This window comes from Esox lucius, chromosome 9, assembly GCF_011004845.1.
Source record: "Esox lucius isolate fEsoLuc1 chromosome 9, fEsoLuc1.pri, whole genome shotgun sequence".
Taxonomy (NCBI): domain Eukaryota; kingdom Metazoa; phylum Chordata; class Actinopteri; order Esociformes; family Esocidae; genus Esox; species Esox lucius.
Window position 1 is genome coordinate 6,557,144 of NC_047577.1, and position 27,498 is coordinate 6,584,641.

Genomic DNA, 27,498 nt, shown 5'->3' on the forward strand with positions numbered 1-27,498 from the left:
CCCCGGCGTCGACGCTCTGCGCGATATTGCCATAAACAGTTTTCCAGGGTATCGCCGCGTTACGACAGCGCAGCCCACTGGCGAGACTCTCCAAGACGTCGAAGGAGCCTCACAAGGCTTTTGGTTTGTCAGAGGCCCTTCAGTGCAGCACAAAGCCACGCCGTCCTCATCCACACGCGCCATGGAGCCCCGCCCCTCACTGGCCGTCGTGGTCGGTGTCCCGAACGGCGCCCTATTACCGGTGCGCTCCGTTTGACCAGGGTGCGCCCTCTGACCCTGACCCCACCGGCCCGGGTCCAATGTAGTGGCTCATTAAGAGGATCGTGGGCCATTTCGGGGAGGATCCCCCACTGTGCCTTGCCGCGCTAGTGAAGACATTTTTAGGCACACTGATCTGCACGGCTGAAGCTGTGTGTGTGTGTGTGTGTGTGTGTGTGTGTGTGTGTGTGTGTGTGTGTGTGTGTGTGTGTGTGTGTGTGTGTGTGTGTGTGTGTGTGTGTGTGTGTGTGTGTGTGTGTGTGAGTGTATGTTTCGTGACCGCTACTGGAGATGATTATAGGAGCGTTCTATGCTTAGCCTACATTACCTACATTATCATCAATTAAGAACTCTACTGCACTCTCTGTTGAATAATCCAGTTAGTAAGGATCAATGTCTATCTGCTTGCCTGTCTGTCTCTCTGCCTATCTGTCTGTCTCCCTGTGTATCTGTCTGTCTGTACAGCATCCCCAACTGATGATTGTGTTAGACTGTAATAGAGCATCAGTCAGTCAGTTTCGGAAACCTTACAACAGAGTTGTGGCTAAAAAATCCATGGGGCATTCACAAAACAGCTCAAATTAGTTTTGCACTCTCTGAATGAGTGTCTGCAAATAACGGACTCAGTTGTGCTGTAATTCCAGTGTCTCTACTTCAGCAATGTTTGCTCATCCATCCTGGCTTGAAGAATCGTGGTCCTCAGAGAATGCCTGCGGGCTCCCACAGGAGTGTTGGGGAGGAGTGAGGAGCAGGCTGAGTCGTGGCTTTACACTGCTGGGTTGGTGGTTATTCCCAACATAGTTCCCTACACGCTACGTTTGACCAGGGGTCTATGGGATATAGTGCACTACTTTTGACCAGGGGTCTATGGGATGTAGGGCACTACTTTTGACCAGGGGTCTATGGGATGTAGGGCACTACTTTTGACCAGGGGTCTATGGGATATAGTGCACTACTTTTGACCAGGGGTCTATGGGATGTAGGGCACTACTTTTGACCAAGGGTCTATGGGATATAGTGCACTACTTTTGACCAGGGGTCTATGGGATATAGTGCACTACTTATGACCAGGGGTCTATGGGATGTAGGGCACTACCTAGGGGATGAGGTGCCATGTTGGGCCACTAGCTAAACTAAGGAGACAGCCACCACGTGGACCTGACATCCACCTGTGTTAAGAACCACTCCACCTCCCACCCCCACCCACTGTCCTCAACTCCATGGCTAACATACTCTTCCACTGCCCTTGAAACCTACTCTGATTGGGATGGATTATTCCTGGCTAATTGGTTGATTTAATTTATCTCACGGCGAAACGCGTGGGCTGCTCCTGTGGAAAGCATGTCTCATATTTGTAAATGCGCTTGTATGTGAATCTAAAACTGTGTTATTGCATTTTGAAAATGATAGACATTTTGGAATGCTTGGCTTCGCTGAACTCCGCAGAGGGGACAAGCAGCACGGTATCACGCGCAGGCTGCCAGGGAGCAGGAAGCTGCTCCAGCCAACAGAATTGCAGCGTTGCGTGTGTGCGCCTCAAGCCGACCGCTGCCTGCAACTGAGTGGCTGTTAACATCCCCCGCAAATTTACAGTGGATGCAGAGAAAGAGACTCCGGGTGATTGAAAGTGATAGTGAGAGAGCACTTTTCATATATTTGTTGTATCGGCTGTGTGTGTGGGAGTGAAGCGCATTTGACAGTTACTTGGATCCTTAAAGCGAGCTGGTTCATTGCCAAAACAACGTGATATACATGATACCGTGGGAAAACATCACAAACGCGCAGGAAAGATGACGCCAGACCGTAGTGAATGTAATGGGCATAACTCCGTCCGCCACAGTTCGGAATACCATCGGGGAACAGACGGGATGGAATACAAACGGAACAGTCTGTGAAAATGCATTATTTTAATAAAGTCTGCAATAATTAAAAGGTGTGCGTGCGATCGGCTATGTGCATTGCGCGCGTCGACCAGAGATAATGTTCGTCACCTCGCGGTCGTCCCCAACAAATTGAGACAGTGAATAAGCCTGCTAACATAGTCAAATTAAAACGGTCGCAATTAAACTGTTATGATTTTGGACATATGTTATGTGGGAGTACAGCTTGCCTTCTTGAAAGTTACCAAGTGAGCTAACGAAAAACACTAACGAGACTTCCGAGGTGAGTTAACCGTTATCTGAAAATATTTCGCCTACGATGGATAGAAATATTAATAATATTTTAATTATTAATTATTTTCACTGCTTATTTGCAACTTTTTATTAGGCCCTATATGTCCCATCAATCGCGCCATCAAACTTTTTGCTACTTATGCTACCCTAGCCTTAATTACTATAATTTACTTTTGTCTTTATTGTATGTGCGCGTGCGCGTGTGTGTAGGCCAGTCGTACTTGTCACTCAGCGTGTTGTGAGAAATCAGTTTTAAGTAGGCCAACCCATGCTGCCTCACGTTACTAAGGGAACCGTGGACCTGGTTGCTACAGACTGAGTGGGTTGCTGAGAGGTCCAGAGAAATGGCTGTGTGTGTCTGCGTGTTTATATGCATGTGTGTGTCAGAGAAAAGACATTACATAATAATTATTTATTTATCAAATGAAAGATGTAAAAGGAACCGTCAGATTCCTCTGGAAGAAACAAATTCCACAATCTCTTCTGCTTCTGCACAGGACGACATACCAGCTGGGAAAGTGACAGCAGGAGACAAACACGATTTAAAAAACGACATTCTCCTTCACTCCATCTCTCGCTCTCCTTCCTTCTTGTGTTCTTCCCTTTCAGATGGCCCTCAGCCCTGTCCTCTTCTTCCTCCTCTCTCTGATTGGCTGTGGCCGCTCCCAGGATGACATCATCGACCCCGGCAAGGCGCCTCCCCCTCCCCGGGGTTGCGGAACCAACGTGGACCCCCTGTACCGTGCCCTGTGTGACCTCGAGTCCGTCTGGACGGTGGTGTTGGAGGCCGTGGCCTGTGGAGGAGCCATAACCTCCCTGGTCCTGTTTGTGGTACTCCTAGCCAAACGCCGCACTGTCCTTGACCCGGATCGACGCTCCGGCCTGGGGCCTCTTCTCCTCCTGCTGGCCTCCCTCCTGGCTCTGTTCTCCCTGTCCCTCGCCTTCATGGTGGCGCGAACGGAGGCCGTGTGTGTGGTCCGCCGGGTCCTCTGGGGCCCCCTGTTCGCCCTCTGCTTCTCCTGCCTGCTGGCCCAAGCGGTGCGTCTCAAGAGGCTGGTGTCCGGGAAGTCCAGCCCCAAAGGGGGCGCCCTGGCCGTGCTCGCCGGGGCCCTCGCCCTGGTCCAGGGGATCGTCTCCGGAGAGTGGCTGCTGCTGAGCGTGGTGAGGGAGAGCCACAGGGCCTGCGACTACCCGCCACTGGACTTCGCCCTGGTGTGCAGCTACGCCCTGGGGCTGCTAGTGGCCGCGCTCGGCCTCTCCCTGGGCGTGGTGCTGTGCGGGGGCGACGGGGGCGAGGACGAGGAGGGGAGCGACGGGGGATGCGAGCGCCGTTGGAGGTGCAACGGCGTGTGGCTCTTCCTGGCCTGCTTGGTCTCGCTGCTGCTGTGGGCCGCCTGGCTTGTGTTGTATCTCCACGGCGACGCAGCACTGAGGAGGGCGCGGTCGGGGGGCGGAGCCCGGCGCCAGGAATGGGACGAGCCGGTGTCGGCGGTGGCCCTGGTGGCCCAAGGCTGGGTCCTCCTGCTGTTCCACGCTATCCCAGAAGCCCACCTGTGTCTGAGGGACCCACCGGCCCCCAGCCAGCACGACTATTTCGATACCAGCCAGCCCCCGCCACCCTGCTTTCAACAGGATATGACAATCACGCGTGGACCTTACACAGAGAACCAGGCCTACTCCATCGAGGAACACAGTGCAGGTAAACTGTGTGTGTGCGCGTGTGCGCGCAAGTTTTCGTGTACACACATTTTAAGGATTATCCACAGAAAAATATTATGATTTTACACTGAACCTGGCTAGTAACACGCCTCTAATTAGTGTTTGCACACTCGCTGCCTGTCTTAGCACTTAGAGGTGGGTCATTCCATAACGGAGGGATACGTCCGGGAGTCCCCTTTAGAGGTCACATGTACCAGCCCACTGAGATGGCCTTGGTTATGAACGGAGGAACGGTCAGTGACTTTCATTTCTCCACCTTTCTTTCTCTCTCTCTCTCACACACACACACACACACACACACACACAAACACACACAGACTAACCACTCGTTTGTCTGTCACAGATGCCCACTGCACCAGTCCACTACACAGGTAGACAGCTCTGGTGAGACTGGAACTTTGGAACCTGCCTCCACAACGTAATCGCATTCTATGGTTCCGGAATGCTCTGTGATCTTCAGAACCCCGCCAATGTCTCTACCTCATCTCAGGACGGGAGTGAAAACACTGCACCTAGGTTAAACAATACAAGGTTAAGACATCGTTTCACGTGTAATTGTTCCGGTAAAAAACGAAAATAATATTCTTTGCACACTGTTACTGGTGGCAAGCGTTATAGACTTAACAAAATGCAACGTTCAAATCAGAGACATTGGTCAGGCATAATAAGTGCCCGATGAAGGTCTCTGACCGAAATTAGTGTTTATTTTTTCTCTGTTTTTGTGCTGATACCATTCACTCTTCTAGTCAAATCAAAATGTGACAGCTGGTTCCTTGTTGAACAACGGGGCAAAGAGTTTTCTTAACCTTGTATCGTAGAACCGAGCACTGCACAAGTTGACCTCACAATTGTCATCTTAACATTGTATGCACTTTGACCCTTGAGAGACAAGGGATGAGATATTGTCTGAGCTAAACTCCGCAGCCTGGACTGTATCCCACAAAATTCCAGGGAAATATTGGGAAAGTTACCAGAAGTTTCCCCAGTCCCCAATCAAAACGATTACGACAACTGTCAACGCTTAGAGAACAGTGTTCTCAATATGTATATTTTTAGCTCTTGTGTTTTGTTGCTCTAGACAGGATGAAAGCCTTTATGAAGCAGCGGGGGGGAGACAGGGAAGTCAACCAAACTGCACACTATTACCTACAAAGTACACTACTTTTGACCAGAGTGGCTGACAGTCTGGGTCACAGGTAACACACCTCAGTAGGGAACAGGGGTGCCACTTGGCACACAAACAGTATTTGCAATATGTAAATTACATCCATCCACCCTGTTCTCCAGCCTTGCCTGCCCACTCATGTTCTCTACCGACTGAGTGCTGGGATCTCAAACAGCCCCGTGCTTGGCAATCAATGCTCCACTACTGACCAAGGCCTAAGGTTCTTGGGTGACGCTCAAGACTCAGCCCACGGGCTTCGCTCCAGATCGATGATTATCACTATTTAAATAGCCGTGGACGCTGTATTTTTTTTATGCTTCCGTGCTGAGGGTGTGTTTTGGGTCTATTAGAGTTGTTGTAATCACGACACTTCGTAAAGGTCATCCCTGCCCGTCGCTACTTTCGCGACATAACGTCCAGGTGAAATATTTCCATGACGAATGTTATGTCGTTAAAATTGAATATTGGTGTCACAAAAATGAGTACTGTATCTTTTGTGGTTCTGTGAGATCAATATTTTTTTTTAAATCGCTGGCTGTAATACTTTTTGGAGGGTTTTCTTTTTACCCAAGAGTGCAATATCAGTGTTATTTAATGTCAAAATATATATTGGTGTATGGCATGTGTGCACCTGGTACTATATAGTTCCCACAGACTTTTGTTGCTCTCTGCGTGCTCTTATCTCTGAACACGTGACCCCCGGTCCTGGGTGGGACTAATTTGCTGCCTGTTACTCCGGTGCTCTGGACTAAACCATTTAGGGGAACTGATAGGGGGGACTTTTAATGTTGTGGCTTTACTGTGACCGGTCAAGGGAGTCCTTTGTATAAGCTAGTAACAACTTTTGGTTTTGGGCTTGCTTGGTTGTCTTTTAAACACAATGATCTCGCTAACTTCATAAACATAAATGTTGTCTTTGTGGGTTAAACTATTTGCAAGGATTTCCTGTAACTGTAAACAGACTTTCTGACTAAAACTGTTTAATTGTTAAGGTATTTGTAGGTTTTGTAGCATGCAATGTTTGAAGCACACACAAAAAAAAATCCCAATTAAAGTTTTTGAAAGTTTTATTTGATTCTATCTGAAATTGCAGGTTGTTTGGGTTTTTAAACCATTACATATTTCAGAAACCTTGTTGTCCAGATTTCAAACAGAAGATGTTCTGAACCTTCTTAATGTAGGCTTAGCCCTTCTATCTTTGGTACGGGACGATTGTGACCTAAAACTAAGCTATAGGATTTGTGGGAGCAGTCCTAAATCGCACTCTTTCCCCCAATAGTGCACTACTTTCAACCAGAACCTTGTATTGAAAATAGGGTACAATTTGCCCGTACGAACGGTATGAGCTAGAATACAGCTCCCTGACGCCCTCTGTTGTTGGTTGGAGGCAATCTTGATTCCATGACAGACCGCCCACATACCAAATTCTGCTACATACGACATCTCTTTCGTCCATAATTTTAGTGGACGAAAAATACTTTGATGTGACTTTCTAATCGCTCCAGATTCTCTCGGAATATGCAAAATGACTACTACGTGAATTTACAGCATGTAGACTAAAATTTGGGAGTCGTGCGGCAGTAGAATTAGAATGGAAAAATGTACATGAGTTGTACCTCAACATGTTTAGGAAAATATACAGTACATCAATAAAGTGCTGTCTTTCTCTTCTATTTTCGCTAACCCATAATAGCCTTAAACTTAAACACCCGAAACGTTTCCTCACTTTAACTCTAATTCGTACTCCAACTGTAAGCAAATCACCTGTGGGATGAACTGATATATGATCTGCGTCTTGTGAGCAACATTAAAGAAACACTTCCGGGTCACGGAAATCTGAAAATTTCCTAAATAAAAGACACCAACGAATTACCTAAAAACTGAGATAAATTGAGGTTATTAATTGTTTGAAAACATGTACCTCTCAAAACATTGACAACAATTCAAATATGCTCATATTTAAGAGTAATTTCGATAAAAAGTGGGTGTTAAAACACAAGGCAAAATCCGAAAACCAGAAGTCTTATTGTTGCTACGGAATCTCTAATGTTGCCAGCATGACGCTAATTTGTTGCTAGGATCGCATGAACACGATTCGCTAAGGAAGATTATCAAATTGTATTTCCGGGTTAAGAAGCAACGCTTGAACGTTTCCACGTGAGTTTTCAAAGTAAGTAAACTGTAATTTTGTTATTTGTGATTGTTGAATGATCATGACACGTTCAGGTAGTAATTCAAGTAAGTAGCAAATTGTTGTGAAATGTTTTTGTTATCGACGGTTATTTGGCATAGCTAGAACTAACTCCCTTTATGCTAAACGTGACCACAATCCAATTGATAGGTGCTAGCTACATTTACATAATCTCTGAAAAACTGAAGTAAATCTGTCGTAATGTGGTCAATTTCTGCCCACAGGATTTTGTGTATAATTAATTGAGTAGACGTTCTAATCCAGAGCGGTTTGGCATATTGTACAAATGGTCAAGCAGCACAACTAATGTACCTAGGACTTGTAATGATCTGGTTGATTTGGTAACAAGTTCACTAGCTTCATTGTCAAATAGACAATGTTTTTATGCGTCCATGGCATCCTATGCATGTTATCTAATCCTTGCAGACGGCATCCATTGACGAAGTGGTGTTTGTGTCCGAGAAGAGAGGATACAACAACGTCGCAAATATCTTTATTGATAAGGTAGATTACTTCACCACTGTATACTTCAAATCAGAAAGTAGTAATTCGTCGGCCCCTTGCCCTTTTTTGTTAACCGTAACCTGGCTGCTACGGTTATTCTCCTATCCTGCAATGAAAAGTCACGACAGACAGTAACATACTCCCTCCGTGTGCGACACTATAGGCTCAACGTCTGGCCCTACAAAAGGAGATCGACGAGGAGTCCCTGCCCACTGTCTCTGTCAGATCACTGGTTCGTATCAGGCTTTGTCTTGCTGCAAAAAACACTCTGGCCAGCGTCCCAAATGGCATCCTCCTTCTCTCATTGATGCACTACTTTAACAAAACCAAAAGCGCTGGGCTAAAGAGAATAGAGTGCCATTTAGGATGCATGAATGTGATGCTCGTTTAGGATTCTTCCAATGTGATGTTCATTTAGGATGCCCTGTGAAATGCATCTAAGATGCAATCAATGCCATTTTAAAACTAAAGGCCAAATTTCGGTCAGAATAACTATGTCCTTCAGGCAGCCAAGTTATTGTGGGTTGTTTGTTTCTCTCAGAAGGTCCGAGCAGATACTGACGTCAAGAGGATGGTTACCATGAAGAAGAATGGCATTGTGAAGAAAGAAGAACATACTGTAGCGAACACCTCAATTAACAAGGGGAGTGACAAAGGAGTGAAGAAGAAGAAAAAGAAAATCAAAGCAGAGACTGCGGTAGATAACGAAACGGATTCCAGTGTGGATGGAGAAAATGCAGTGGAAGAAGAGCACAAGAAAGGAACTGAAAATAAGTCACTGGGGTCATTGATGGACACCCGTAGTCTGAATACAGCGGAGACAAACGACAGTGATGGAGGAAGCTTCCAGAAGAAGCAGAACAACAAGAAGAAAGGCGATGAAGATAATGGAAGACCCAAGAAAAAGAAGCACAGCTGTAAGGCAGAAGAGACGGAGGTCAGTATTATCGAGCCAGGGGAGAAGGGTGAGGCCAAGATGGGCCGGAAAAAGAAGGGAAAGATGACCGTGGCTCAGGCCGAGGTAGAGGAAAAAAAAGTCAAAATTAAAAAGAACATCCCTATAGATGCTGAACCTACAGGGGATATTCAGGAGGAAATAGTTGGGGAGATACCAAAAAAGAAAAAGATGAGATTGACCTCTGAGGATGGAGAGGCAGAGAAAGAGGTGGTAACTATAAAGAAGAAAAAGAAGAAAGTGGCCCATGAGAACAAAGAGGCAGCGAAAACTGTGGGGTTGATTAAGAAGGAAAAGAGAGTGGCCACTAAGAATGGAGAGACAGAGAAGGAGGTGGTGATTATAAAGAAGAAGAAAAAGAAAGTGGCCCCTGAAAACACAGAGGCAGAGAAAAAGCTGGGGGTGACAAAGAAGGAAAAGAAGAGGGTGGCCATTGAGAATGGAGAGGCAGAAAAGGAGGTGGTGATTATCAAGAAGAAGAAGAAAAAGAAAGTGGCCCCTGAAAACAGAGAGACAGAGAAAAGGGTGGCGGTGAAGAAGGAAAAGAGAGTGGCCCCTGAGAACAGAGAGGAGGAGGAAGAAGTAGCATTGAAAAAGAAGGAAAAATTGGCAGTTGCCAAGGCTACGGTAACTGTAGAGAAAGACAACAAGAAGAGACCCAAGTCCAACTGCACAGACTTGGAGACGGGAGGAACAGAGGACGCGAGGGACAACAAGAAGGCAGGGAAGAAAGAAAAAAGGAAGGCTTCTGCACCATCTGAGGATGAGATCGAGGAGGAAGAGAAGCCGAAAAACAAGAAAAAGAAAAAGGTTCACCCGAAAGGTGAGGAACAAGCTGAGGATGGAGAGAGCGAGGGAACGATGTCTGTGGCAAATGGCAAGAAAGCTAAGATAGGGTTAAAAAAGGGCTCTTCTGAGGTCAAGACAGAGATGCAGCAGAGCATCCCTCTGAGGAAAGGGAACGAGAGAGGAGAGATTCGGGCCAAGGAGAAGCGGAAAAAGATAAAGGTCGAGCACTGTGACCCTGAAGACCAGGTGGTGAGTTGAACCCTAAACACTAGCATTGCAAATGCCTGGGCTCTACCGACTGATCTTCACAGGACTCCTGTATCCCCACAGTATGTCCATACTGATGTTAACACATTAGGTAATCAACGGCCAAGTCGTGTCAATCAATCGGCTGATAGTAATCAACAGAGAATAACCGTTACTTTTTCCAAAACTCCCTGGCTTTCCTGGAAACCTGGTTGGAAGGGTCCCGGGAATCAGCAGGGAATAAGGATTCCTCCAACCAGGATTTCTGGAAATCCCAGCAATTTTGAGAAATGTACAGATTTGAACCTTTGTATTTATGACTTCCTTGTTGTTCTGCTTCAGACCAAACCACAGAAGGATGTTGTCTTCCTGTCAGAGACCAAGGGAAACACAGACGAGATCAACATTGATCAGGTAGATCACTAAAGAACCAATAAATGACGAAGACCCTCTGTCCTGTCCACTAATCCAAGTTCCAGCGTCAGTTTCTTCTTGGGGGGGGGGGGGGGCATGAATTAACCAGTGTTGTTTCAGCATCTGTTATGTTTGAAATGCATTCATTAAAGAACCATTGAAAAATGCATAATGACACCAGTATGAAAGGTCTACACTAGATGTCTGAGTGATGCATTGTCTGTAGAAGAGGTTTCAGACACGATGAGTCGTTGGCCCATTGAAAGTAAGCAAGTTTATTTATAGAGCACAATTCATACATGGAAGCAATTTAGAGTGCTTTACAAAGAGAAAGGGAAAAATACCAAATTGCAGTAGAATAAAAACATTGTATGAGCGGGCGAATGTGAAGAGAGTTGAGTGTTTCCATGGAGCATAGTGTTCGGCCCAGGACCGGGCTTAATCTGTTCCTGGGCAACCATTCACAGAGTAGAAGTACCCAACTGTAGACAAGAGGTAGTATCTCTGTATCACACTGCCAACCATCTTATCAAATGGGATCGGCCTGTTCCCAACAGAATATTGAGGGATATAAGTTGGCAGTCCCAACCAGTTGACTGAATTAAAGATGTCCATGCTAGAACCAGTTATCTCCCAATCAATGCTCCCTTGACATCTCTGTTTAACCTCGGTGGCCAAATGGATCAGGGTCACCCCCCCCCGGGCACAGAGAATCACCACACATTTACAGTATGCTGTACCATGGACTTTGTACGAGGTCATTCTGACATTAAAATACCTGGGTTTTCTATTCCACAGGCGAGACGTCTGGCTCTGCAGAAAGAGATCGATGCAGAGTCCGACCCAGTCCAACCCAAAGTAGCATCGGTCAGTACCAAATATGGCACCCACTACCCCAGACCTTAAGTCCAACATCCTGTTTTCAGGGGGGACCGGATGCCACTGTTTTCTGGAGGGTGTTTTTATAACGCTGCAACACTTTAAACCATTGAACAAGCATGACTGTTCCCTGCCCCCCTTTAGGGTTTAGGCCAGTGGGGCACCGCCCAGTTCGACAGTTCCGACCAACAGAATAAGTTCCTGCGGTTGATGGGCGGCTTCAAGAAGGGCGGGCAGCCAATGGGAGCGAGCGGTGGGATGGCCGGGCGGGCCAACATGGCCCTGACAAAAGACGGACAGCAGAGCTTGCAGCAGAAGCTTCTGGGAGAGTTTGAGCGTGCCCAGTCGCGCCGCATGGACTTTACCGGCCGGGGCGCGGGACTTGGGTTTTCAGCACCGTCCAATAAAAAGTTCTCAATAGACATCAATGCAACTCGATCGGTACGCTTCGATGACTGATGGAGGACTTGAATAAGTTGGGGGCCTGTTACTGTACGGACGTCGCCAATAAAGTCATCTATGTCTATGATAGTGGGTGGGACTTAACGTCATACTTCCTGATGAGCCCAGTCAACTGGCTGGGAGTTTTAACTCCATTGGCTGATCCATCCAGGAAGGATTCAGTCGGAAGCCATACCCCATGATGACATTAAAATAGCTGGGGCTTTTAATGTTAACGTGTGTCCACACAGACTCTATAATTGGAATGTAGGGATGCCTCCTAACTTACTCTGTGGCCAGAAAGGACCTGGGTCTGTATGATTGTGTGAGAATATACATATGTGTCTATCAAAGGTCCTGTCTCCCTGTCATGCAGAGAGAAGTGGCCTACACATTTGCTGTCCTGGACACTAGCGTTCATGAATGGTCCCTAGGGACACCTGCTGCCTCACGACCATCTGAAGGATGGAAAAACGTTGTTCTCTGCTACTGCAAATGATGGCCATATTGTCGGTGCACTTCCTTGGACTGGTTGACTTCTGTCTGGCAGATTAAGGTGTGCCACAGGGCAGTTGTCTCTGCCGTGTGCTGTTCTACTGTTTTTGTGTGTAATGTGTATTTCACAAGGTATCCGTTTTGATTTGTTCAGACCCCAGAGAGCCCTTCGGCTGCTGTTAAGAGGTTCCTAATAAAATGAACACACCCAAGTCTATAAATCAACTGCACGAGTGCATCTAACTGCTATTACCGTCAATTGGTACTGTTTCTGCATGTTTTTATTCATATGAACTTGGATGAATTGGGAGATGATTAGTAAGGAACGTCCCTTTTGGTGGTCTAAAACCGAGGAAAGATCCTGAAGTTGTCTTCCCTTGTTCCACACTAGAACCTAGACTTCTCACACTTTTCGTTAATAATGGAGGTAAGATCACAGAGTTGGCAAGAGAATACTGACAATTAGGTAATCCTAATGAAGTTACACTCGATCCAACTTGCCATTCCCCTGTCGATCCTAACTTTCAAAAATGTTGGCAAATAAGCTGGCTAGGTAACGGATCCTGCAGCGCGTTTAACTTTGTAGGCACTCCAGCTTTTATACAGCTGGCAAGGATCAGTAGGCTTAAAACTCCACTTCTTGTCGGCATGCAGCCACCTCGTGTGGTTACTCATATTGTATTGCTGCAGTACGAACTCCTCACCAACAAGAGAGGAGAAAATACTCCCATCTAGTGGAACACATGGCAGAGACAGGACGGCTTTGGTACTCACTTTATTTCACCCTTTAAACATGGCCCTCTGCTTCAGAAAGTTCAGAAACAAACCCAAGTAACGGTGTACAAATACTAAGATGGGAGAAACAATGCCTGAAAAATGGGGGGGACCACACACACATTTCTTTCAGTCAGTGCAGAAAGGGACAATGTGGATGTATGAGTCTTGAAGATGCCAATCTGAAACCCAGCACTCGGGTTTGTGTCAGCCGTCTATGGCTTTGTCCCAAATCGAGCCCTACACACTGGAGAATAGTTTAGGGCAGGACATGTATGGTAACTGTATCCGTTACCATAGAGCTCAGGGTAGTTCCTATACCCTTGTCCCTAAAGTGTGCACTCATTTGTTTAACCGGACAGGACTGCTATCAGATATGCTAGCACCTTGACAACAGAAAACACATACCAAAACACTACTGGGTTACAGGGTACGGGATCAGAACACATCTGGGTTACTGGGGAATCGGATCAGAATGGATCCAGGATCTACAGCGGGGGCAGGATTAATTCCAGCCCAGCGCTAACAAGACTGATTCGGCCAATCAAGGCCCCGGTGATCAATTGAATTGAACGTCGTAGTGCTTGGGTTGGAACGAAAGCCTTCCCAGGCTGTACTCGACAACACTTGTCCTTTATAATCAAAGTACACATCAACGTGAATCCGTCCTTGTGTGAGGCACGGGTCCAGGAAGCTGTGTGTTCCTCGCTGGAAAACAACGGGGGGGGGGGGGATGGGCTTGAGGGGCGCGAGCCGGCGGCCATCACGCCAGCAGGTACTCCGGTTGCACCCGGGCCACTTTGCGGAACTCCTTGGCGTGTGTCCGGGGGCACTGCATCTCACACCAGCTGACTGGCACCATCTGGGCTCCTGTGAGGAGGGGGGGGGCAGCGTGGGTGACATGGACTTTGTAACAGAGCTCCCCCAACCGGGCCTAACGGTTTCTAACCGTTCAAGTGTCTGATAAGGAACTTGAAATGTGTAATTTCATCCTTGAGCAAAACAATTAAACCTCATATTTTCTGCATCTCTAGATTCCCGGGTCAAATGTGAAACGTACCGTTTCCCCGTGGCTGAGTTTAACCCTTGACTGCACAACTGCAGTTTCCACCCAGGTTGATAAAACGCAAGGACGTTGACCAACTCCTCTGCGGAAGACTCACCTGCTTCACTGTGGGCCACCACCACGCCCAGCTCATTCTCCGCTGTCGTCAGCAGGTAGTTGGACTGGACGTCTCCCAGGGAGATCTGGAGGGTCAGGAGGTCAAAGGGCAACCACATTTGTTTGAACAGAACAAGTCAGAAATTGACCAGTCCATTGACCAGAGTTTGGGACACAAGGCGATTTGAAAACATTTCCCGAAGAGTCCATTCTGCCAGAGGCCCCCTCAGGGACCTTGTTTAGTAATGTGTGTAAGCCAATTATCAATGAGGACCCAGATCTGGACGGATAAGAGGTATAAAGCAACGGCAAAAGCAACACTTCACGACAGCCAACCCACTAGTGAACTGTGACACGGTTGTTAGTGTAAGGATACAACTTTAGCCAGGACGATGTCACCCGGACGGAAGCTTTTATACGTCTCAACCTGGAACAGAGTAAAGGTCAATGCGTCTCTAACCCTAATAAACTTCAATAATAAGAATGAACGCCAGTTCCTGAATAACAATAACTTACAATACGGGAATTACAACACTGACTGAAAGAAAAAGGCCAAAAGTTCCAGGGGTCTGGAATTAAACCAATACACACATGCCAGACAGACAGTGGCCGGTTCACCAAAACATGGGGAAGAACATTTGCTTAAACCTACCCTGTCTTTTTCAGTTGCTCGTACGTCTTCCTTCCTGTGGGCGTAGGCATGTTAGAGGAGGTGGAGTTTCGCTACACACCCATGGTTAGTCGTGGTATAGGCGAGAAGTTATACATATTCAAGGTTTTTAAACCGTTACTAATATTTGAATTGCCTAACCACGGTTGGTCAAACCATTTAACAACCGCGTAAAATGTCTAGCCTGGTTACCGGATGGTTCCTCTGAAGCGGTCCTTTAGCGGTGTAGAACCAACGTAGAGGATATGGACTTTGGCAAATCTGGAGTTGATACTGGTCACCTACACCGAAGACACGGCACAGGTTACACATCCACACGCATCCACATCTATCATCCAGGTTACGCATCCACATCTAACATCCAGGTTACGCATCCACATCTATCATCCAGGTTACGCATCCACATCTATCATCCAGGTTACGCATCCACATCAATCATCCAGGTTACGCATCAACATCTAACATCCAGGTTACGCATCAACATCTAACATCCAGGTTACGCATCCACATCTAACATCCAGGTTACGCATCCACATCTATCACCCAGGTTACGCATCCACATCTATCACCCAGGTTACGCATCCACATCTAACATCCAGGTTACGCATCCACATCTATCATCCAGGTTGCACATCCACATCTATCATCCAGGTTGCACATCCACATCTATCATCCAGGTTACACATCCACATCTATCATCCAGGTTACACATCCACACGCATCCACATCTATCATCCAGGTTACACATCCACATCTAACATCCAGGTTACGCATCCACATCTAACATCCAGGTTACGCATCCACATCTAACATCCAGGTTACGCATCCACATCTATCATCCAGGTTACGCATCCACATCTATCATCCAGGTTACACGTCCACACGCATCCACATCTATCATCCAGGTTACGCATCCACATCTATCATCCAGGTTACGCATCCACATCTATCATCCAGGTTACGCATCCACATCTATCATCCAGGTTGCACATCCACATCTATCATCCAGGTTGCACATCCACATCTATCATCCAGGTTGCACATCCACATCTATCATCCAGGTTGCACATCCACATCTATCATGTGTTATATTTCATTCGACTTTTCCCCCCCTCAAACTGAGACAGCGACGTGACACTGGAACAAGGCATAGTTGATGATGAGCACGACACAAGATGCCAGGCTGGCGGAAACATCCGGAAATCAAGCGCATTCTACATCTTACCTTACAGGTGACTATCGCGCCAACGTCTGGCAGTAGCTGTGTCTCCGTTTCCCTCACCACAGAGATCACTGGGAGCTTCAGGGGACACGCACACACACACACACACAGTAATATTCAGGTGTTTGCCACTGCAGTGCTGTGTACTTCCTACATTGTTGTCTTCTATGAACGGTATGCAAAAAAGACATGAGTCACAGCCGTGCCCATACAACCCATGTCAACACCACTGCCACACCCTCGCTCTCCTCCCGCCCTCGTTTTCCTTCTCAACATCTCTCCCTCGCAGCCCTTCCCTTTCTCCTCCCTCTCTAACATGCCTCAGCTCCTCCCTCCTTCGATGCTGGTAGATAAACACCAGTGCGCTTGGAACACACGTGTCTCTCCTCTCCCCACCTCCCCTCTCACCTCCTCTCCCTCATTCTTCCGGAGTATATATCCGGCTAGTGAAGAGTAGATGTAGCCATGTCGTAGATACACCCCAGTACCGGGGATACAATCATCTGTGCTGCACAGCCTGTCGCCTGGACGGATGGACACACACACACACAGAGAGGGAAACACAGGTTTACTGCTGAGAATTTATTAAAATTCAACTGGTGACATTTCCAACAGAATATAATCCGACTGAAAAAAAAAAACATGGCACAAAATATTTTGCAGATTAAATTTCCTGTATTAATATGGTCATCTAAAAATCTAAAATACCAAAATCGTATTGTGTCTCATCCCAGTTCAAGACCAACTGTTGACAACCACTTTCTAAATGAATCACTGCCATTTTATTTGACATGGTGTTGACATTGAATTTGACAATGTCTTCGGGGAACAGTCGGTCACAGCACACATGGAATGCTTGGAACTAGAGCGCTCCGGTTCACACGTCCAGAGGGCGTGGGCAGGGCACTTTAAAAAATGTTTTTTGACTAACTTGAAAAGTGTAAGTCAACATCGCTAGCCTAGCTCTAGATCGCAAGACGTAACTAGTAAACTTGTACAAACAAAGCACTGGGTGAATTCAGTAAGCGTATTCACGTTACATTTAAAGTATGTTGCACGCCTGCTAACGAAGTTTTGAACTAATTAAATGTGTGGCTAAGTACTGTTTGTAGCGAATAGACTGTACTGTAAGTTAAGCGAGCATGGTGGTGACACAGCACGCAGTTTCCCGTACTAAAAAGCTATAAAGAACAACATCACTTCAAAAGAAACGGCGACATATTATATATATTTTTTTAACGCATTAGCCCAATGATCTCAAATATCAAAAATATAGCTAACATCTCCCTTTAAATGTTTGTAATCTCACACTCACCTGGAACACACAGCTTCATGGGAGACATGTTTTCAAGAAGAGACGAACACGAGTCGATTGGTTGTGGCGAGAGCTAAGGCTGTTGTCCTATTGGTCAATCATGCGGAAGTCTAGTAAGGCTATAATGTTACGCCATATTTGTTGTGGCTTGCTAACGCAGCAAAAGTCACCTCACAAACTGGAATTATCTAAATTGCACTGCCTTTGCCATGGTGTCCAGGAGGAAGACGTCTACGGACGGGAATCACAGAGATGTCACAGGGAACAACAGTCCAGAATACATTTAATCAACTCTGCCACCTCAACTAAAAGAATACAAAAGTTGCACTCATTTATGTTGGCTCATAAATAATAACATTCAACTTTAATTTATTTAACACGGAACAATAAGCAGAAGTCAACAGCATACCGTTAAAATAAGAAAGGGAGTAGGAACTCTTGAATGAGGATGACATTTCACAGAAAAGATCGCGTTAACCGGCCATTTTCAGCAATAGTAACCGTTACCATAGAGCTGCAACGACTATAGCGCTGCATCAACCAAGGGGCGCGTTTATTCCTCAAATCAAAATGTTTTACTTGCAAAAACATTAGTCAAAATATGCTGAATTAAAATAAGCCCCTCGAGTTTATACATTTCTTTAAAACAAAAACAATTTGTTTGGTGGAATTTATACATCTTGGCACCCACTTTTTTGTCATGGATAATAGTCAATTCATCAAGATGCAAATTTCCCCTTTTAGAGAAATACATTATTATCTGGTGCAATGTGTTTTTGTAGACTTTAAATACTAGCTGGTTCCCATCCAGTGGGGTTTTTGTATACTGTAAATATTAGCTGGTTACTATCCAGTGTGTTTTTGTAGACTTTAACTACTTTCTGGTCCCTATCCAGTGTGTTCTTGGATCCTTTAAATAGTAGCTGGGCCGTATCCAGTGTGTTTTTGTCAACTCCTATTGTGATTATCTGTGCCCATTGATGCCTGTTATAATACTGATACAATGTCAATGCTGAGGGAACATGTGCAGGAAGCAAACGCCTATCAATTCCACTTATATTGCAAGGAGATGTCTGTGGTTCACCGTCTGTGTATGTGTGACCGTGTGCTATCCACGGTGGATGTGAGATTGACTCTTGCCGCGCGGACTGCTCTCGTACACGGGGGGGGGGGGGGGGGGCAACGGGTCTATTTCTTGGCCTTGCCCTGGGCCGCCACAGCCTCCATTGCCTTCTTCACGGTCTCCTCGTCTCCCAGGAACTGCATGGGCGCCACGGGCTTCAAGTTCTTATCCAGCTCGTACAGGATGGGGATTCCAGTGGGGAGGTTCAACTCCATGATGGCCTCCTCCGACATACCTAGAGAACAATCAGGTGGAATTATACAGGGGCACAAAAACGTGACCGTAAACCCTAGTGTCACATCAACACACGAGTGGCATGAGTGAACATGCTTTAAACCAAGCTCACTTTGTGACCTTTTGTACCGTGATCTTTCTGGATTCCACCTATTGGATACAATCAAAGAACAGGCGTCCCAGCTCAGGTGACAATGACTTGTCTGTTCGTGTCATTCTATTCCCATGCGTTTAATCCTGAACGAGGGACGGATGAAATCCAGATGGATTCATTTGGTAAAACCGGCCCAAAAGACTGCCTCACATTCAGACTCTCCTTTTAACCCAGTTACCTACTCTTAGGGCCCCCCGCCCCGCCCAATGATTACTTACCCTCCAAGTGTTTCACGATTCCTCGGAGGCTGTTGCCATGGGCAGCGATGAGAACCCTCTTCCCGTCCTTGATCTGTGGGACGATCTCGTCGTTCCAGAAGGGCAGGGCCCGGGCGATGGTGTCCTTCAGACTCTCGCAGGACGGCAGCTCGTCCTCCGACAGGTCCCCATAGCGACGGTCCTGCAGGAAATACCGTGCTGGTTATCGCTGCAAAGCGGTACAGGGCGCGCTCTTGTGATTATAACGTTGAGGCGTGCGCAGACCCCGCCCTCACCTTGGTAATGTTGTTGTAGAAGTCATGGTCCTCCTCCATAGGAGGCGGCGGGGTGTCATAGCTCCGCCTCCAGATCTTCACCTGGGCCTCGCCGTGCTTCTCGGCCGTCTCCGCCTTGTTCAGCCCGGTCAGGCCGCCGTAGTGGCGCTCGTTCAGGCGCCAGGTGCGGTGGACGGGGAGCCACATCTGGTCGATGCCATCCAGCACCAGCCACAGGGTGCGGATGGCCCTCTTCAGGACGGAGGTGTAGCACACGTCAAACTCGTAGCCGGCGTCTGAGCGAAGGAGCCAGAGAGAGGAGGCAGTAGGAGAGGTTGACAGAGTGAGCGCGTTTGTGTGCATCCCACACGGAATCTCCGGCAAGGAGAGCCGCTACACAGAGACCTTTAACCCTGGATGTTAAGTGAAGGAAGGTTCTGGATGTTAAGTGAAGGAAGGTTCTGGATGTTAAGAGAAGGAAGGTTCTGGATGTTAAGAGAAGGAAGGTTCTGGATGTTAAGAGAAGGAAGGTTCTGGATGTTAAGTGAAGGAAGGTTCTGGATGTTAAGTGAAGGATAGTACGTTGGTGGTTAAACCAACTCATTTCAGTGCAGTTCTGTTTTCACTCCCCCCTGATGTCTGACACAGAGCAAAATTAACCTACATAATGCAGAACCAGCTTCCTTACATCACCGGATCCTCCGCAAACAGGACTACAGCTGGTATATATGCTGAATTAACGTATGCCGAATTAACGTATGCAGCCACTTGGACTGCGACAGTCCAAGTGGCTCTGCAGTCACACCCGGCCAGAGCCATGTCGCCCAGCCTAATGTCTCCCAGTCAGACTAGTCACACGTGTCGATTTGTCACAGTGCATGCGACCCGGGAGATCATTTCCACGACAGGCACATTTATTCCACCCAAAACAGAATGCGTAGTTGCTGGAACAAGGTCTAACTGAAGAGCCCATGGAAAGATTTGGTAATCCCGGTGTCTCAGCCACATTCACGTTAAAGCAACCTTATCAAAGGTTAAAGGTCCCATTAAAGCACACCCCTCATTCTCAATGGGCATACACAGTATAACACAAACAATGACAATTCCTTATTCGACTCGTGCTTGATACTCCCCAATAAAACCAATGATTTTCAATACTGGGCGTGTCAGGGAGAAGGTCATAGGGAGAAGGTCATAGGGTACAGGGCACAGGGCCTATCTTCCAAAGGTCCCGTTCGACCAGTCAGAGCTAAACGCCCGCCTACTTTGGACCTGTAAGCCATAGGGTGCATTTCATACACAGGCTATTAATGTCAGATAATGCCGCAGCGCCAGTGGCACATTGAGGTCTATTTCCCCCAAGCCGCGCATTGCATAACCAGGTCTCCGTGGCCCTTCCTGCCCCGTTAATCTAAGGACCAGAGAGAGAGAGAGAGATTATCATTATACTGTGTAACAATATAGACCGGCGGTCACCTTTCAGAGCCTGGCCTCCTCTCTTCGCCTCTTGCTCACCGGTCTCACTTAGGTCTGCGTCGAACCATCCACAGAAGCGATTTTCTTGATTCCAGCAGCTCTCTCCATGACGGATCAGAACCAATTTGTACGCAGCCATACCTTTTCTTAGATTTGCGACTCGTCCACCGCTATATCTCTGGGAATTTAGGAGCAAATAGCTTCTTTTTAAATGCGGGGACAAAATCCGCAGCAATCTCGTGGCTGTCTACTTCGTTCTCCCTCAGGTTAGGACGCGACCTTAGCTGAATTCGGTTCGAGATGACAATGCGAGAGATGACCAAGGTTTGCTGTTGTGAACTTGACAGCACCTCTATAAATGCCGAGCTCTCCTGCTTCCTGTCGTTACTGACCAATCAGAATCTTTGTAGCTTGCGGCGCCGAGGAAGCGAACCAAGCGTACACGCGCATGTCAACCAGCGACAATTGTGAAGAATGTTAGAGGACGCATCTGTAGGAGTCTTCATGGAGTCTGTGAGATCATGGACTCGCCATTAAAGGCATCCATAATTTAATGTAGTCAAGTGGGTGGGACCAACTTAATCCTCAGTAAGGAGTAGCCAATTAAGTTGAAAGTCTCACCGGTTCTCCCGGGTCATCAGTAAGGAGCTGAAAATCGCACCGACATGACTATGTTAAAAAGAATAGATGTGTCAGTGGCAGTGTTCTGCTGAACTGGCATTTTGGCCCAGAGGTTTCAAACCATCTCTGTGTGCTTGGTGAACAGAATAGCACAGATTGTCAGCCTTTTACTCACAATGACGATGTTGCCATAATATAATAACCCAAAGGGAATGTGTTACGTATAAACTAAATAATGACAGTGTGTAAAGCCTGTGATTATGTTATGTTGCTCATCATTATAGTATTGGCCACCCAGATGCTTTGTCTTTTGTCATTCCGCCTCCTCCACCAAGAGGAAGTTTATTTTATGTGCGAACTGCTGTACTTTACAACATGCTAAATGGGGTTTTGTGGGTATTTTGGTGTTGAGCGTTTTGGGAAATTGTGGGTATTGCGTAAAGGAGGAATGTAGAAGTTTGCTGTGTGTCGTGTGATTGTTGTAGAGTGGCAATCGCTTGCAGAGTCATGACTTTGGTCTTCTGCCTGAGTAGTCTCTGCTCAGGGAAAAATCCTGACGGCTTGACTACATTTAAAAGGGTGGATGCTGTGAAGGCCAATAGCTATGCTACAATGTGGAACACTGCCCCTGGGACTCTTCTAACCTTCTCTATGCACTCTGTCAATAGAATACCACAGCTAGTTCCTCATGTATTCACAATGAAGCTGTCGTCATATTATAACACAAATGGCATGTGTTAGGGTGTTAACTAAATAGTGAGATACATTGGGTGGCCTATTATTCTGTTGCTTGTCTTTAAGTTAACCAAAAGTACAGATCGTGTATGCGAACTGCCTTATTTCGCAATATGAAAAAGAAACATACGGATTAATAATGTTCTTTCTGAAACAACTTTATTATCAACTCATTCCACTTTACTGACAGAAAAACGAAGTAAAGGTTATTTGTCGTGTAAAGGCGGGATAACAGCTTTCTGAGGATCCCGTCAGAAGGTCTTGTAGAGCGGTGATCTCTTCCTGAGTCGTGACGTGGTCTTCCTTTGGGGTCGTCTCCACTGGTCTCTGTGGTCATGGTGACGCATGGATACATAGCCGCGAGGCTCACACAGCTCCTGGTGAATGATGATTCAGGACAAAAACACATTGCACACATGATGTGGACGGTCATCCTGGGAAAGCAATGAGTTATCAAGTATCTCCCAGTCAGTGTGCAAAATACTTAGATAAAAAAAAAAATATATATATATTTTTTAAAATGTTATTTCTTAACAATACATAACAGATTGACAAGCCTTCTGATAAGCTAAATAAAAATCCCTAACTGTTTCCCAAATCACAGGTAGCGATGAAACATAATATCTAGGTTATGACTACAAATGCCGACGTGAAAATGTGATTTACTGTAATGGGACTCAAACAACATCCCAGCTGGTCTGGCTGTGTAGAGAGACCCGGTGGGTCGTCAGACATTGCGCCGATTCCCAAAGTGTCTAAACACAGGATCCGTTTCGCCTTTTAAATCACAGCAAATAAGATTCCACGGACAGGTGCAACCTCATCCTAAATAAGCATTGCTCCTCTTAAAGGGCTTAGTGATGTCGGGTGCCTGCTGGCGAGGGCGTGAGTACCGGGTAGCAGGCGTGAAAGTGTCGGTATCCTCCCTCCAGGAGGTACAGCTCTGGGTAGAAGAGGAGAGGATAGAGGGAGGCGTGGAGCGCTCGGTCCTGCTCCCTCAGGTAGTGACAGCTGGTGGATGACATCGGTAATGCGTATCAGGACTAAATAGCCATGTCTGTCTCAGTGTGTCTTTGGAATCCTGTGCATGTGAGTGTGTGTGCATGTGAGTGTGTGTGTGTGAGTGTGTGTGTGTGTGTGCTGTTCTCTCACAGACGTGGGCCACGCTCCGACGAGAACTCGCAGTGGAACACGATCAGTTTCCGTGGCGACGACCCCTCCGAGGGTGAGCCCTGTCCAGCTGTCAGTGGTCCATCTCCGGGCGTGCTGGTGACCTGGCGGAGACCAGGGACCTGGAGCAACGCCCCCTTGATTTGGGCCCGGGTGTGGAGGTTGACTGCCCCCTGTAGGACACGCGGGGATACTGTACATGAATCAGTCCATTCATCATCAGCTGTGACAGAGGAGAATATTCTAAGGTATTAACATTGCTAGAGAGATTTTGTTTCATTTCCCCCTGACTTCATTAACCGGAGGGCACTCGTCCAATTTATACTTTAGTCCCGAGATGCTTTGTACCTTGATGTGTCCGCCTTGGTACTCGTAAGGGTAGCGGCAGTCCACAATTAGGAAATCTTCCACCGGACCGCTGTACTGACCTCCAAGCAGTGACGCCACCTGCAGGACATTCGGGGGAACGCATGGGCCAATAGGAATGGTACCCAAGTAGTATAGAGAGTGAGGGGGGCGATAAGAGAGGCTTACGGTTTGGGAAGTGATGCAGTGCAGGCCCTGATGATTCACTCTCTTCACTGGTAACACAAGTGGCTGTGAACGCAGTGCACACCACACACACAAACACACACACACACACACACACACATTTCAAACAAATACAACACATGCACGCACAAAAGCTGTCATCTCACTTGCCAAAAATGCCGCTATTTTGGATGTTATTATGATTAGTAGTATTGTTAGTAGTGTCAGTGCTATTAGTAGTACAGTTTGTACCTTAAGTTATTATTAGTAGTAGTATTGTTAGTAGCAGTATTAGTATTTATAATAGTTTTATTCATAGAAGCATAAGCCAAATGATCCACCTTGCTGTAGTCTCCTGTTAGAGAATGGTTCTCCATTGTAGAACCCAGGAGGCTGCTGGGAGAAAATGGCCTTCTCCTGGAATTGACCCTCCGCACAGAGAGCAATGCCTGCTGGGACACATATTTAACCAAATGCATGAAACTAAGATTACTCAGGTGGATACCAGATCTGTGAGTGACACTTTGTCTATCGTTCTCTACGTCCCCCCTGAAGTCTGCACCCGCCTCTTCCCTTTGGTTTTCCATATATGGACATGGAGAAGATCTCAATTGCACACTCATCCCCTCCTCCAACTGCTTTTGAGGAGGAGACGAGGAGAGAAGTGAGGAGGATGTCCCGCTGTTATTGAAGAAATGGTGCCGCATGTCAACGATTCAGGCCGCAGGGCAAACACAGGGACATTCTGTAGTCACAGCAACGGAACTCACGTCCACTTCTGAAAGCTCCATGTCACCCCGTTGGACACACGCGGCTCCTCCTCCTGGCGGTGAACTTTGACCCGGTCCCCTTTTACCCCTGACACCAGGGTCTGACCTCTGAACCGCTGCAGGGCTTCGGAACCGTGTGGACAGCTTCACACGCAGGCGCTTCTAGAGAAGCAGGACCAGAAAGGTTACGTGATGATGACTGGCATCTGATTTCATATCCTGTTCTCTATATAGTACCCTAATTATAGCCAGGACCTGGAGGACCCCGCGGGGAACTGTTAGAGAACGTTTTGGTTCCAGAACATTGCTGATGGCAGATGCAGATGATACACACATATCAATCCATTAAAAAAAGTTCCTTTCTAAAGACTCACCATTTTAGGAGGAGAACTTCCCGGGGAAAGAAACCTGAGAATTCAAAGGAATGGGAGATCATATTCTTGAAGAAATATTCCAGACGGAAACATTTTTCGCAATGTTTCTTTGCATTTGTTGTCTAGGTAACATAGCTGTATTAACTGAGCAGGTTGCTTTTAGGTTGTTTCCCAAATGTTGATGAAAATATATATCTTTTCACTACATCTGAAGACACTACATCTGAAGACAGCCTGGGGAACACACACACACAAACACACTGTGTACAGCTTATTCTCTATGCTCAATGCACATAAGATTATTTGATAAGATAATACACCAATAATACACTAATAAGTATAATCAATATGGCCTACATTAAAACATTACTTATTAAAGCAAGATATAGACAAAATAAAATATCAAATATGAAAAGCTAGATAGGTTTTTTTTTTTTTAAAGACATTTCTGAATGCTAGTACTCTCACCTCTCTTTCCTTCTCCTGTTCCCAGAATCTTTCAGGAGGTTTTCTACAGAACGTGTATACAATGTTAAGTAATTATATATTTTTGATCGTTTAATAAATAACAACTTGAGTATACTGCTCCATGAGCTTAAAGGTAAATAGTGAAAATGTATGTAAATATTAACAATTTTAAAACTCAGTTAATAATTAGACTGTATAAATGCATCATTCAGACTCAGAACTTGTCCATACTTGTCGGCGTCTCCTCTCCCAGCGGGACTGGGCGACTGTCTGGCGTCGAATCAAGTGTGGTCCCCGGGGGACTTGGGGAAAACAAGTCAGGGGTAAGTCGCAGCTTTGTGCACGGCGTGGCGCTGTAGAGCAGTACGACATGGATTTTTGTCTATGTCAAATTTTTTCCCCTGATATTCTTCAGTCGCTTAATTAATCTCTATCCACATTTTTGCTTGGCCGGCTATGGGTTAATGGCGTTTAATACAAAATAGGCACACTATACACAAAATCTGCGTAAAGTTGTCATATTTATCTACAGTGGAGGTGAGCATGTGAAATTGCGTATGAGCGACGAGTATAGCCTTTAGACTACATTTTTAACGGTAGATTCTACTCACGCGTGATCTTGGCAGTGGAGGCTCCGCAGGCCGGAGGAGAGCTCCGAGAGAGGAGACTGTTCGGTATCGGGGGATGGAGATAAAGTCCAATCGGTTTCGTTGTTTACTGGCAGCCACACGGGTCCTTCCGGGGATATATCATTCCAATGCACCTTGGTGATCTCCATTATGTAGCGACTTACACATTAGCAATTTAGAAGTTATTAAATTAAGTTTGTGTTTGTATAGCCCTGCATAGCCTATAAAAGAAATTGACTATAATCCAAAATATATTAATATCTTACATTACAATCAGACCTTCCAAAATCTCCACTTGCATGGCCTTATCAGGAATACAGGACCAGCTTACAAGCTTTGCCAAGTGTTCTGGTCTCACCTGTGTTGATATAGCGTCCCTCATCCACCCTCCCTTCAGAGCAGAGGGACGGTTCCTACAGCCACTTCACCATCGCAACGTGGTTGCTATGACAAGCCGACAAGACCAGGCATGCATGCGGGTCTTCGTCCCTCCCCTCATGCGAAGCTTTAATACAGGTCATTCAGCCGGATTTAGGTTATTGGGTAGGATTATATAGACATAGAATGAATATAATTTACCCCTGTCTTTATAAATAAAGGCGTTTGGACTCAAGAAGAACGAGCAAACGTACTTTCTCCCCCTAACCTTAACTATCAGCGAAGATGAAAATCGGGCCCAAGGTCACCATAGAGCAACTCAATGCCAAGCGGCAGGTCGATCGCGGTTAGCAACGTTTTAAAATCCTCTCGGAGCGACCTTATGTGGTTGTGGTTGCCTAGGCGTTGCGCAGTGGCGGGCTGAAGCGCCATTCGTTTTAAGGAGTAGATCCTATGCCACGAGACTGCCAATCCACAATCAGGGTCAAATCTAAAAAACAAACATGCTTCAGTGAATAGCACGTTCAGGTGTGAAAAATCCCATGGATTTTCAGACAATTTCCTTATATCAATTTCCTTTGGTCCACCTAGGTAGGCTATTTTTAACATAAAATATATTTATTTTTTATTGTCTCACAACTTTCTGATTGAAAAAGAAACGACACTAATTTTTTTCTGAAATAATTCAGTTGTTGGTGTAGCTTAATAACAATTGATATGCAGCCTGAATACAAATAGCCTATGCTTTCATGTACCATGTAAATGTATTTTGCCTCTATCACTACCATTGACCCGTAGGTGTTCTACACTGCAGTCTATTCAAAAGCAATCGTACAAACAGCAGTCATTTGAAATACGAGTTTTGGTTACTTGTCCTGTATTTAACTGTGACGGTGTTAATTGCTCTAAGGGGACGGTATGATATTTCCAACCAATGGCGGCGTGCGAAAACATTCGTGAAGGGCGGGTGGTAGCTCTAATTTGCCAAGC

At 46.3% G+C, this 27,498-nt stretch overlaps 5 protein-coding genes across 11 annotated transcripts; 2 read left to right on the top strand and 3 right to left on the bottom strand.

Moving 5' to 3' along the window:
• The first annotated feature begins 1,512 nt into the window (after positions 1 to 1,512).
• On the top strand, positions 1,513 to 6,386 carry gprc5bb (G protein-coupled receptor, class C, group 5, member Bb). Of its 2 annotated transcripts, none has more exons than XM_010865544.4 (4): positions 1,513 to 2,421; positions 3,042 to 4,131; positions 4,278 to 4,384; positions 4,495 to 6,386. In XM_010865544.4, the coding sequence occupies exons 2-4, from the start codon at positions 3,042 to 3,044 to the stop codon at positions 4,537 to 4,539; spliced, it is 1,242 nt and encodes a 413-aa protein (XP_010863846.1). In that variant the 5' UTR covers positions 1,513 to 2,421; the 3' UTR covers positions 4,540 to 6,386. The 2 variants fall into 2 exon arrangements, with proteins under 2 accessions (XP_010863846.1, XP_010863847.1); XM_010865545.4 differs by having other exon boundaries at positions 1,513 to 1,891.
• A 1,153-nt stretch (positions 6,387 to 7,539) lies between these two features.
• knop1 (lysine-rich nucleolar protein 1) lies at positions 7,540 to 12,455 on the top strand. Its single transcript, XM_013135200.3, has 7 exons — positions 7,540 to 7,554; positions 7,934 to 8,011; positions 8,175 to 8,243; positions 8,556 to 10,004; positions 10,344 to 10,415; positions 11,214 to 11,282; positions 11,439 to 12,455. The coding sequence occupies exons 4-7, from the start codon at positions 8,583 to 8,585 to the stop codon at positions 11,751 to 11,753; spliced, it is 1,878 nt and encodes a 625-aa protein (XP_012990654.2). The 5' UTR covers positions 7,540 to 7,554; positions 7,934 to 8,011; positions 8,175 to 8,243; positions 8,556 to 8,582; the 3' UTR covers positions 11,754 to 12,455.
• Positions 12,456 to 12,988: 533 nt separating this feature from the next.
• On the bottom strand, positions 12,989 to 17,543 carry exosc1 (exosome component 1). The gene is made up of 8 exons (XM_010865546.5): positions 17,374 to 17,543; positions 16,467 to 16,582; positions 16,062 to 16,136; positions 15,029 to 15,117; positions 14,819 to 14,852; positions 14,543 to 14,593; positions 14,168 to 14,252; positions 12,989 to 13,874 (listed from the first exon to the last, which is right to left on the bottom strand). Exons 1-8 carry the CDS (start codon positions 17,399 to 17,401, stop codon positions 13,768 to 13,770), a joined length of 585 nt encoding a protein of 194 aa, XP_010863848.1. The 5' UTR covers positions 17,402 to 17,543; the 3' UTR covers positions 12,989 to 13,767.
• A 96-nt stretch (positions 17,544 to 17,639) lies between these two features.
• Positions 17,640 to 21,275, bottom strand: pgam1b (phosphoglycerate mutase 1b). Its single transcript, XM_010865548.5, has 4 exons — positions 20,833 to 21,275; positions 19,378 to 19,652; positions 19,103 to 19,283; positions 17,640 to 18,731 (listed from the first exon to the last, which is right to left on the bottom strand). Exons 1-4 carry the CDS (start codon positions 20,969 to 20,971, stop codon positions 18,562 to 18,564), a joined length of 765 nt encoding a protein of 254 aa, XP_010863850.1. The 5' UTR covers positions 20,972 to 21,275; the 3' UTR covers positions 17,640 to 18,561.
• Positions 21,276 to 22,330: 1,055 nt separating this feature from the next.
• Positions 22,331 to 27,418, bottom strand: cdc25d (cell division cycle 25 homolog d). 6 transcript variants are annotated; one of them, XM_029122221.2, is made up of 13 exons: positions 27,294 to 27,418; positions 26,489 to 26,998; positions 26,113 to 26,289; positions 25,733 to 25,854; positions 25,502 to 25,544; positions 25,034 to 25,067; positions 24,660 to 24,821; positions 24,231 to 24,341; positions 23,893 to 23,955; positions 23,707 to 23,805; positions 23,341 to 23,531; positions 23,082 to 23,199; positions 22,331 to 22,565 (listed from the first exon to the last, which is right to left on the bottom strand). In XM_029122221.2, the coding sequence occupies exons 3-13, from the start codon at positions 26,277 to 26,279 to the stop codon at positions 22,440 to 22,442; spliced, it is 1,236 nt and encodes a 411-aa protein (XP_028978054.2). In that variant the 5' UTR covers positions 26,280 to 26,289; positions 26,489 to 26,998; positions 27,294 to 27,418; the 3' UTR covers positions 22,331 to 22,439. The 6 variants fall into 6 exon arrangements, with proteins under 6 accessions (XP_028978054.2, XP_028978051.2, XP_028978052.2 ...); XM_029122218.2 differs by having other exon boundaries at positions 27,264 to 27,418; XM_029122219.2 differs by having other exon boundaries at positions 26,489 to 26,635; positions 26,777 to 27,418.
• Between the last annotated feature and the right edge of the window lie 80 nt (positions 27,419 to 27,498).